The 12,912-nt window shown below is 33.5% G+C and overlaps 1 protein-coding gene across 16 annotated transcripts in view; it reads left to right on the top strand.

Moving 5' to 3' along the window:
* Positions 1–12,912, top strand: part of LOC106463665 (rap guanine nucleotide exchange factor 6-like) — a 165,523-nt gene that overhangs the window by 106,325 nt on the left and 46,286 nt on the right. Inside the window, exon 1 of one of the 16 annotated variants that reach the window (XM_022391238.1) lies at positions 3,442–4,109. The exons of 14 other annotated variants lie outside the window; for them this stretch is intronic. Coding sequence is in view for 1 of the 2 variants with exons in the window: in XM_022391237.1 (XP_022246945.1) it covers positions 12,237–12,251 (15 nt within the window). In the remaining variant the exon portion in view is untranslated. Of the gene's footprint in view, positions 1–3,441; positions 4,110–12,221; positions 12,252–12,912 lie in introns of those variants that run through there. One more of the 16 variants, XM_022391237.1, reaches the window with a different exon arrangement.

Here is a 12,912-nt window from a genome sequence, read left to right on the forward strand (position 1 = left end):
CTCCGATTTTAGCGTTGTAAACCCATAAATTTACTGCTGGCTCATCGAGGGACAAGAGAATAAGGAAAATCATTATTTGTATTATTAAGTATAGTTTCTTGACTTAAACATTATCAAAATAATATCAAATAGCATTCTATTGTAAATTTAAGGACATGTATATATATATATTTTGCGTTATTTATAGGTATATTTCAAAGATTTTATGTCGGCCATACTACTATCCAGTAGTATAAAATCCGTTAATACATTTGAACTGTATTGATTGATTGTAAAGACAGGCCTTTTACAACCTAGTTATTATGTCTCCACAGAGAGATGTGCTGTTTTTCCATTGTTTCTTCTTCCTCTTTCAAACACTTTTCAATCGACCGCCATTCCTTATTTTCTCGGCGAATTGACTCGAAACGTGGTAGGGTTATTACCTTGGTCCAATACACTCAGACAGTTTCCATTTATTTTTTAATTTAGGCTTTTTAAAGGATTTTATGAAGTCAAAGGTAAAACAACTAAAAAAAATGTATATTTTGGGCTCCCGTGCGGTTATATTTACTGCAACTAAGACGAATATTGTCACAAATATAAATGTTCAAGCACCCAACGTATTAACATATAAAGAAGTTGGATTTTCCTATTTTGAATCTTTTTAGGGGAGTCGGAGCTCACAAAAAACATAATTTTGGAGGTTTTGGTCAATTACTCGACCGTATTTTAACCAATTTACATGGGATTTGGTATAAAGATACTTTTCTACAGGTCCCACACATTGACAAACTAAAATAGAATTGCCCATTTTTCGTAACCAAAAAGCATAATTTTAGGATTTTTGACAATTACTCTATCGTATTTCGGGCAATTTGCATGGAATTTGGTACAAATATGCTATTTTAAAAGTCCCATACATATACATACAAAAATGGGGAATAAGCACATTTTTGGTCATCTTAGGAGGGACAGAAGGTTAAATAAACCCACAATTTTAGGGGTTTTGGTTAATTACAAAGATACTTTCATGCAGGGCCCCAAACAGAGATTTAGACAGTTTTCGATTTTTCTGTTTTTCACGATTTTTGAGGTGTCAAAATTGGCCATCTTGGGATTGCGTGGCGGAGACATGTTGGCCTCTTTAATTTTAGAAATCGATTTTGTACATTGCAAAACACCTAAACAGATAAACGACACACTTAACCTCTTTAGTACCTTCACTACTTCTTGGAATTAATAGAATAATAAACATGTGTAGATGTTAGAGTAATTTCTCAAAGGTGAAAACATGATTTTTGTCCTCTTTATGTATGAAGTTAGGCTTGAATCTCGCTAGTGTAACTGTCAGAAGAACAAAGTGCGTTGTATCGAACAGCGTGTTTGAAAGTGAACGTCATGCTATTTGGCTAGGACTAAACTACTGTTGTTATTAGCTAGCGAGGTCGTCACAGGCCTTATCTCATTCGTTTTCAGATAGTTGTTGTCCTCCTTCGCTAAAACCTACAACTTAGTGAACTTTTACAGTGTAGATTTCTCTCTCGCTACCCAGTCTTCCTACGCAGTCTCCATTACTCGATCACGAGAATGGTTACGAAAGGAAATGGGGGAGTCTTATAACGTCCGTTAACGAAACGGTTCCTGCAGATAAAGACACATGCAACAATTTCCTTTCTCATAACATAATTTTCTTTCACATTGTTTTTTTCTTTTTGGTTGTATGTGTAGAATTAAAACGAGAGAAAATCACAAACTATCATACATCAGTTTTAAAGCGGTAAGTAAAAGCATGTGGCGAACTACAGTATGTACTTTATGGTTGCCAGACTTTCTCATTTTATAAATATTTATAAATACAATAAACATAATCAGATTTATAAACAGTTCAGGAGCTTTTTTTCCATTCCATCTTCTCACTTCGTGCTGGCTTATAAACAATAACTGAGCTTCTGTGTTCGCATACATCCTTCGGCTACATGTTTGGATGGAGTCGTTCAATACAGTCTTTCTAGAAAATAGTATGGGAATCAAGATTATGTTTTATGCATGTTACGATTACGTTCGCGTTTCGTGTAAAAAGAAAGAAATTATCAAAAGTGTATGCAGTTACAGGTACTTCAATGTACCAAGAGATGGAACCTGTGTAATTTTGAATATCATTATTCGCTGTAAAAGGAGTAAATCATCACAACATAGTGTGGTTCGCATTTTAATTTTACCTTAGTTTCTTTTTTTTAACTGTAGGTTTATTTTTTGTGTGTGGTATTTGATTGACTTGTAGTAATACTTTTTAAAATTTATCTTAAATTTGAACTGATTCGTCACTAGCTTTATTTCTTTCCTTCCCCTTCGTGAACCCAAGTTTAGTTACTATTTTAGGCCAAGGTCGTAGTTGAGATTAATAAAGTTACTAGATTTGGCTTACGAACGATTCCTGTTTTTATGTGTTCCTATACCATTCGCTCCGTAAAGCATAGAGGAAAAAATTACCTTGAAAATAGCTGATCTACTTTTCAAAATTTAGGTCAGTTAGAAAATGAAATCGACTTTCTGAGCTAGTCTGAGATGCATCAGAAGACAAAGAGTGAGTCAAAGTAAACAGGAACCCTTTATAACACTTTTGTGGTTTTTTTTTTGGATTATGATGTTTTAGAGCTGTTTTTTACATCTCTTATGCGCATATTTCAACCAATCGTTACTGTGAATCGTCCGGATACTAAAAATATTGCCCACTGGTGGCTCAGTGGTAAATCTCAGGGCTTATAACGCTAAAAATCGGGTTTCGATACCCGCTGTGGGCAGAGCAAAAAATAAAAAATAGCCCATTGTGTAGCCTTACGCTTAACAACAACAACAACAACAACAAAAAATATTAACACTGGCAGAAGAAGTTTCAAGGCTAGATAGACATAAAAATAAGGCTATAACGAGTCATTTTACACATTGTAAATTTAAAACTTGTAGTCGGAGTTCAACTTATTTTGGTAAGAAAATCCAATGGATTAAATTATCTTTTAGCACTAGAAACCTATTACTGAAGGACTGTGTAAAGTTAAAATGTTAATTGAGTTGTAATAATAATAATAAACATTCTAAATTTAGAGTGTAAAGCTTTAAAAAAAAAAGGGCTTCTGCAATTAAATGTTAAAATTGGAGACTTGTGAATGTGTATGGAATTATGTGACAAAACTGTTTAAATAATTTTGATTTAGCAATTATTTACTCTTTCCGGTGAGCTGTGGGGCCCTACAAGAGTATCTATGTAAGCAGAGAGTGAACGGACAAGGAGCCACACCACTTTCACACATCCTCCCCCCCGGGCATGGGTAACTACTACTCATGCTGAATGAACCACACGAGCGCGAGAGATGCCAGTACTGCAGCATTCGCCGTTGGGGGGCGCACTTACGTTTATCAGACATGCTGGAAAGGAAGTTGGATTGGCGCACTGCTTATTGACATGGCGGTCAGCGATAGGTTGGGAGGATCAACGTGTAGTGTACACTCGAAGAACAGATAACAGTATGAGTGATTGCAGCAAAGTGTTTCCTAACGTGTATGGAAAACAGATATGGCCCTGTCTTGCAGGAATGTCTGTTTTTAAATTTTTAGTGTTTGATACTGTCTTTTAAGTTGTAGCAATCTGGCCCGACACGATCTGAAGTGGACTGTTTTCCCCACATCTTCAATGAGCATATACTGATGAAAGTTCATATGAGGCAGATGTTGCATAACTTAAGCTGTACTCAAATTGTTTCTTCTTCGAGAGGTTTCCTGCCTGATAACGACATGTGGAGGAAACGTTGAAAGAAAGAAATTTAATTGTATCTTTTCGTATTGAGACGCTACTTACTAATGACTTACGGTGTAAGTGGTTGGAGGACATCGCCACTCTTTATTCATGTTATAGCTTATTTTTGGGCTTCTGTATTGAATATCAACGTGAATTGTACCAGCGCCATCTAGCGAAATTCTGTTTGACGAGTAGTGGTTAATAATACTATATTCGTGACATTCCAAGGCCGGTTGTTGATATGGGTACTAATATGTAAATATCCGGGACCTGACACGGAAAGATATTAAATTTCAATGGGGTCTTTAAAGTATAATACGTTTCCGAACTTGGGGTAAGTAAACTAGTGCTTTTTGTTCTTTTTTTGTGTGTGTTGTAATTGTTTTTTATGCGAATACAGATTTTGAAAGGGTGTCATGTTAAACGTATATACACAAGTCACAATATATCCAAATGTACTGCAACTGTTACAAGTATTGCTAGGAATCGCAGAAATGACAATAAAGTGAATAGGAGATACTTTTATTAAATCATTAAAGATTGTGGAAATAAACTTTTTTTTGTTATAACAGAAGAAAGTATACTTGAGTTTACGGTAAAGTTTTAATCCAAAAAAAATGGCGGAGTAGAAAGGAAGTGAAAGTATATTTTATAAGCTTAAACTAATTTTTTTATATATTTAATGTACTTAATTTGTATGTGTATTTAATATTATTTATTTTTAGCTGAATTTTTCTTTTATAAGTTCTATTTAAAATTACATCCTAAGGAATGATCTTTGAAGTTATGGAGTCAGTATGTTGATCAAGTCAGTCGTGTAATAAGAATTAAGAGTAATAAAGAAGGTAAGACAAAGATCAACTACTATTGTGTATATGTTTAATCAGTACCTCAGCCGCAGAGAAGGTATTCCTTAACTTTTACCTACTTATAATGTATGTGTTCCTACTCTTCTTATTTAAGGATTTAAGTCTTCGCCCTTTCCAACACACATTATCATAATCTTTATCATTTAGTATGTTAATATATTATGTGTAATAATATATAATAATACAATTTGTTTACCCGAGGAGCGTGCTTGAATAACGAGTCTTACCTGAGTATTGTTTAGGATTGAAAGTGAGTTGTTTCAACTGCATGCAATATGTGATTGTGTTCGTCTCCAAGATAACAGATGGAGCTTTATGAGTTCCTTTGTATGAGTATTTTGTTAAAATAAAATGTCAGGGTTAATCGTATTTTAAAACACTTTATTTTGAGCGATATATTTAGATATATTGTGACTCGTATATATATCATCTACTTTTAGTTAGAGATTGAAATGATAATCAGTCGTCACTGTGGTTCTTAATATAAAAATCGGACAAAATGTTGTAGAACCAAAACCGAACTTTACTAATATTGCTATTACAAAATTCCCTTTGAGGCTTTTAACCATCATGTAATGTGGCAAAAAAAAGCGTTAAGTCAGTCATGCAAAGACAATGCATTTTGAGTATTTTCTTGTCTTATATGTAATTAGTTAGTACCAAATGCTGTATTTAACTTAAAATGCCAAGGTTCGTACTGTCTTATTTGAGAAATACTTTGGAACAGTTTGAACTTAAATGTAATAAATGTACATAGGTGTGGTTTATGTATTGATAGAAGTTTTTAGAATGCACTTTGCTTCTTGCTGAGAATGAGTAATATTACTTGAATAATTGATTAGAACGAGCGTGTCGTGGCAGCCTGACTCCTAACGAAGCAGTCACTTCAACTTCACGTGCATTACATGACCGTCTGAAAATTGTTTGTACTAGAAGGAAAACTACGTCATGCTGTAAATATTATCTTAATACAAAGTGATTCATAATTGATACGAACAATTGAAAATAATTGCAGTTGAAATATGAACGTGAACTTATCATTGGTACGTGCCATTTCTAAATTGTTATTTTTTCTGATTGGTAGGTATTATTAGTATCGGTAAGTGAAGACAAAAAACTGAATCATTGTGAATATGATTAACTTCGACACGGTGTTTTGCAGTTATTGCATGTGTACTGCGTTTACTCGCCATCGTAATCAGAGCAGAACGTTTATCATAATGGTAAAAACTAAGGAGAATGGACTTGAAAGATTAGAATGTAGCCATATATATATATATATACTTCCTTGTTTATGTAATAAAAACTCGACTTTAACAGTAATATACTTGCCAGTTGTTTAGGCTAGTTTGCTTGCTGGCCAGCAGGTAGAACTACGACTACAAATATAATAGAACTGAGCTTTTTCTCGAAGTCAAAGACCTTTATGTAAGACGCTGACCTAAATAACTAGAAATTATCCCTGCGAAATTTAAGAGCTTGTATTGCCGCGTATACTTCTGTAGCTGTCTGAATAGCCAATATTCATTCACCTTATGATTGCTTGGATGGTGGTATAGATTGTACACACTTGGAATCACGAACCTGTCTTGCTACCCCTAACACGTGTCAACATGTATACTCGTAGGAACAGGTAGATTACTTGTCAGGCACTAGTCAATTACCTGGAAGAAAATTACCTCTACTTGTTTATCTTTGTGCTTCATAAACATGGGTTGGAAATTATCCTTTTAATCAATCTCATTTTTATAATGTTTTAAAAAGATCTGTTTGAATGTACTATGCAATTTGTTGTCGTTTTTTACTCACAAGTGGAAGGAAGATTTATTGTGTATATTTGATATTTATTGGGCTTAGATCTCTTTTATCTTTTATAGCATAAGATAACTCCAGAATTTAGTTATTATATGCTTCATTGGAAAATAACCCTATATTTATGTAAAACTTTTAAAAAAACTGCTACAGGAGTTAGTGCTTAGTCTACTGCCACTCATCACTTATGTTAACCTGTAATACGAGGCAAGATGTAGTACCTTGTGATCACTCAACTACTACTTATCATTTGTGTTAATCTGTAATATGAGGCAAGATTTAGTACCCTGTGATCACTCTACTACTACTTGTCACTTATGTTGAACTAGAATGTCATGCAAAGTTTAGTACCTTTTTGTCACTTTTGTACTTTATGTTAACTTCTGCTAAACTGTAATATCATGCAAGATTTATAACCTTGTGGTCACTTGTATTGCAGTATTTAGTACTCTGTAATCATTCCACTACTTGTTTCACTTGTGTTGAACTAAATATCATGCAATATTTAATACTCTGTAATCACTATTACTTGTTTCACTTGTGTTGAACTAAATATCATGCAGTATTTAATACTCTGTAATCACTTTATTACTTGTTTCACTTGTGTTGAACAATAATATCATGCAATATTTTGTACTCTGTAATCACTTTATTACTTGTTTCACTTGTGTTGAACTAGAATATCATGCAGTATATAGTACTCTGTAATCACTCTACTACTTGTTTTGCTTGTGGAGTGATTACAGAGTAATAAATACTGCACGATATTCTAGTTCAACACAAGTGAAACAAGTAGTAAAGTGAATACAGAGTACTAAATACTGCATGATATTCTAGTTCAACACGAGCGAAACAAGTAGTAGAGTAATTACAGAGTACTATATACTGCATGATATACTAGTTCAACACAAGTGAAACAAGTAGTAAAGTGATTACAGGGTACTAAATACTGCATGATATTATTGTTCAACACAAGTGAAACAAGTAATAAAGTGATTACAGAGTACTAAATACTGCATGATATTTAGTTCAACACAAGTGAAACAAGTAATAAAGTGATTACAGAGTACTAAATACTGCATGATATTCTAGTTCAACACAAGCGAAACAAGTAGTAGAGTGATTACAGAGTACTATATACTGCATGATATTCTAGTTCAACACAAGTGAAACAAGTAGTAGAGTGATTACAGAGTACTATATACTGCATGATATTTTAGTTCAACACAAGTGAAACAAGTAGTAAAGTGATTACAGAGTACTATATAATGCATGATATTCTGGTTCAACACTACTTGTTTCACTTGTGTTGAACTAGAATATCATGCAGTATTTATTACTCTGTAATCACTTTATTACTTGTTTCACTTGTGTTGAACTAGAATATCATGCAGTATATAGTACTCTGTAATCACTCTACTACTTGTTGCACTTGTTTTGAACTAGAATATCATCTGAGATTTAATACTGTATGGTCACTACTACTTTCTGTCTATCACATGTGTTCAACTGGAATATCAGGTGAGGCTTAGTACCTAATGGTCACTCTATTGCTTGTTGCACTTGTATTGAACTAGAATATCATGCAGTATTTAGTACTCTGTAATCACTCCACTACTTGTTTCACTTGTGTTGAACCAGAATATCATGCAGTATATAATACTTTGTAATCACTTTACTACTTGTTTCACTTGTGTTGAACCAGAATAGCATGCAGTATATAGTACTCTGTAATCACTTTACTGCTTGTTTCAAATGTGATATTAGGAAAGATTCAAATTCTTATAGTCACTTTGCAGCTTACTTTGACTTTTTTTATTTGTAATATGAGAAGAGATTTGGTATCCTGAGGTAATCCCACCATTTATAGTCACTTGTGTTTGCCTTGTAATATCTGTTTAAGTTTTAGATCATCCAGCTGCTCTTAGTACTAGTATAATAAGTCAACAAAACTGGAAGTAGCAGAGAAACCTTGAGATTTTCATATAGGGAAAATCTAAGCACCTCATGGTTTCTCTACAACTTCTTGAATTCACAAGTGTTTGGAGTTTGACATCAGTTGTAACTTTTACACTTTGGTTTCACTGTTTGCTGTCACTTGTGTGTGGCATATCAGATTAGATATGACACCTCTTGCTCACTGATCACAGTTTGATAACATCCAGATGTACACAATGGATTTTAGACAGTTGTTGTCATGGTTAGTAGCCTGTACAATCACCTAACTCTAATTATTAATTATTTTCTATTTCTTTATAACTAAATACTAACTACTAATTCTTTTTATATCCTATGTTTTGGCCAATAATCTTTTGCTGTCTTCAGGAAAATCCTGATGAGGACTATTTCTGTGGTGGTAGGGTCTGGAAATTGATCCTGGGTGTCTTTAATAGAGAACAAGGTGCGTTATTCATTCATATGTATGCTCTCCCATTAGGACATGAGTCAACTAAGTTATCTGAATGATTTCAAGAAAGTACCCAGGTTTTGCTGTCATCTATCTATACTAGTGACTGTGTTGTCGATAGGTGGATGTAGCAGGCTTTTGTTGTGTGTGTGTGTGTGTGTGTAGTTTGTATTCCATCATGTTTTTATTATTTCAGTTTATAGTATGGTCATCTTCTCTGGAATGGTGAGCTATTACAGATATATTAGTAAGTCTTTTATGATATTGAAGTGTAATTTTTGTTTATCGTTTTGGATCTGTATTTCCAGCATATTTGAATCCACATTCACAAGGTGGTATTGCAAATTGTGTTGTAACTTTCTGTTGGATCTTAAGGTATTTGGCATGTACTAGATGAAATTGTATTGTGAGGGCTTCTGAATACTTTCTGTTTTTTTCGTATTTTCTGTAAGTTTACAAATAGACCTTTGACATAGGGGAATATGATTTTGTCTCTCCAATTTCCTTTTTGCTTATTTTTGTGTTTATCTTTATCAAGTGTTAAGGAGGGTTGTAGGTTATTAATTTTTTCCCCTACTTGTGAGCATTTCCTCTATTACATACTTATTCATTCTAAAAAACTGGGCAGTCTATGATGCCTGTCTTTATACTCTGAATTTTGGACAAGCTTAGCATACAAAAAACAAAAGCAGCAGGAACAGAAGGACAGTCAGTGAGAACGATGAAGAATGTAGTTCACAGCATTTTTACAAACTGTTCAGTACTTATATTCTTCATCTTTAACCCTTGAATAGTGTTGGTCTAAACCAGAACTACCCCCCCCCCCCCTCCCCAGCATCATTTGATGACCAGCATTCAAGCATTAGACATTATTACCTTTTGTTTAAGATTGATCTGGCCAGAGGAGATGGTGTTAGTATTGAATTTATAGCAAACTGCACCTGCTTGGAGTCGTTTGCTGAGACCTTCATCGTCCACTACAATACTTCAGGCAGGTGCAGTCCACTAGTGATTCAACATTAACACTTTTTGTGTCTTAATGTAACTTGAATTTTCTAACGAGCAAACAACTTTCGCATTCTGTGACTTTTAAAATAACCATAGGTCTCAGTCAACTGAATTGCTAATATATGTTTAGGCCACCTTATTTGCTGAGTAATTTCACACAAGTTTTCCATTGTCATCGATCTTTTATTCATGTGTTTTTATTGGAAAATCAGTTTCAGCTGCAATATTTGTCGGATCGCGTATTTTGTGGTGGTGTATCGGACTTTCTTTGTTTCAAGACAACCTCTTTTTCTGTTTATTTATTACGCTGACCCACGCATGTTTTTCCAGTATCCGGTCTCTTAATAATGGTTATTTACTCTTGCTATATGTGCTACTACTAACGTTTGTTCTGACCTGGTTTCACTGCTGGAACTTTAATTGGGTCAGACAACGGTTTCTAAGAGGAAACCGTATACAACTGTGGGATGCTTTATTGTTGTTTGTGACGTAGTTTTTTAACACGTCACTAAATGTTTGTTGTGTTTCATGTTTGTTTTACATTATCAAAACTATCGCATTATTATACTAAGCTTTTTATACGTTATGTGTATATGGTGTCTTCTGAGGATGGGGAAAAGGACGCTTTATAACTTGTTAACCCTTACATGGCAAGTTAAGCTCGCTTTACGTGATGTGTAGGAGTCTATACGTTAAGCTTGAACTATTTTTTGTCAAATTTAACAGGAAAATTGCTTTGAATAGATAGTATAATGATTGTAAAAATAAAAACTAAAATGTTTAAGTAACCCATTAACGGTATAAATAATGCTATTTGCGGTTAAAGTTGAGAAATTATAAGTTCTTATTTTGCAAAACCTGAACGTGTTAGCAATATGTAAAAAAGAACAAATAGCTATGTCAAGGATATATGTATATATATACATCTTCTTTATGTATACACGCGTACAAAGTGGGTAAATAAAACAACAACTGTACTGCTAATTTGAATCTATATTATTTACAGAAGGCAATTTTTATCTATCAAACCATTGAGCTTTAAAGATGCGGATTAGTTCCATAAGGATTTCTTGTATGAAATATTAGATAATTGCACAGTTTTTTTTTCCTATATTTATTTATTTTGTTTGTTTACGTATATACTGTAACACGTCACAAATCATTCACATTAATTGACATCATAAGCAGTCGGGTGCACTAGTCAGTTTTTTCATTGCTCATTTACCTTTGTTTGGGATAATTATAAAACAAAATATATACTTACACCGCTATTACACTTGGGGAATAAGCTACATACCACCGATGAAATTCTCCTTACTGGCGACCATGAGTTATGATGTGTGGTCTTTATTTCGCTTACGAAGTTTATTTTGAGTTATTGGTGTAGTATGTGGATTTAGGAAAAAGTAAAAACAGCACGAAACATTACACGTACAAAACATTTGTGTTAGTCGACCTTCGTGAAGCTGGGTACCTTTGCTGTTACCGACTTTAATTTCTATCGTAATCCAAGTAAATGATTCAATACAATCTAATCATTATAGGGTTTAGTTGTTTTCTTTTCATGTTTTGTATATAATTGACGAATTTTTAGGATCTGCTGGTTAGTTTGTTATATATAATTTTCCAGCAAAGTTCGCCTGACAGCGGGTGCTTTCCATTGGTGTATAAGTTACTTTTAAGTTCTGACCTTTATTGTGAGTTTACTTTTGATCAGAATACCTTAATAAATCACTGAAAAGTAATTATTGGAACATGAATATTATTTTAAAAGTTAAAAAAAAAGAAGGAAACTCGTCCAGTTACCTGCTTGATATATTCGAGAATGAGATATGAAAACCAGGAAGACTAATAGTTTTATGTGTTTCACACAAATAGTTCCGGTGATCAGCAACGTATACGAAAATTCAATCTTAAATCAACCCTGGAGTTGTGCAGGTGACCGTAGCTTAAGCCTTCTCTGAACCTGCAAAGAGCGTATTTATATGAGACGCCACAAGTCGACCGTATAGCAATGTGCAAGTTATACGTATGAATTAGCCTAACAAGGAAGTGTTCGTTCACTATAAAGCTACCGGCATTTTGAAAGTTATTATTTAACTGCATTATAAACTTCCTTATCTGTATATCCCCTTAATGTGAACATGATTGCGCATACGTTGCGTACAGATACATATTATATAAATAATCATACAGGGCAAATAGCACCTACAGTTATAATACATGCAGATGTTACTGATGTGAATCCATAACGTAACTTAGGAAGAAGAAAAATTATATCATGTTTCAATAGTAGTTTTGGATGTGATCGACCCTGAACCATTGCATGGTTGCTCTGATGTCTAAGCTATGTATTATATATAGCATGGAAACTCTGAGGGTAAAGAAATTTTGAGTTAGAATTTCTATAAATTAGAGGTACGTTGTGGAAAACGTTTTTTAATACTGAAGTACACGACTATAAAACAGACTGTTAATACAAACACATATGTGCATGTTTACTATTATCGATCTGTTATCTTTTTTGTTGTTCATGTGAATGCCATTTCCTTTTCAAATTTTATCCAAAATAACGCTTATGACAGTGATCTTTAATTTTACAAATATTTTAACGAAGTTGGATTGATTTTAAAAATGATTCTGTGTTTACGGAAAAGTTTTTGATTTTAATATTTGAGTTAACACTGGTATTAAGTTGTAAGATTTATTAATGTTTATGCTTCTGAATCCGTAGTTTCAAGAAACAGTCACTAAAACCACAAACCAAGTACATTGATTGCACCACACGCAACGTTTTTAGTAGCAAATTGGTCGTGGATATGTTAGTTTGTGACATAAATATTAATAATAAAAGTATGACTTCGAACTATTGTACTCAAACATGAATCTGTACTATTCCCCAAAGAAAAGAAAGGCCTTCGTCAACAACTGAAATATTCTATTTTGTTTATTTTAAACCGATAGTTTGATAAATTAATCCCAGTACTGTACACTGGGATTAATTTATCAAACTATCGGTTTAAAATAAACAAAATAGAATA

The sequence above is a fragment of the Limulus polyphemus genome, unplaced genomic scaffold (genome assembly GCF_000517525.1).
Source record: "Limulus polyphemus unplaced genomic scaffold, Limulus_polyphemus-2.1.2 Scaffold1457, whole genome shotgun sequence".
NCBI lineage: Eukaryota > Metazoa > Arthropoda > Merostomata > Xiphosura > Limulidae > Limulus > Limulus polyphemus.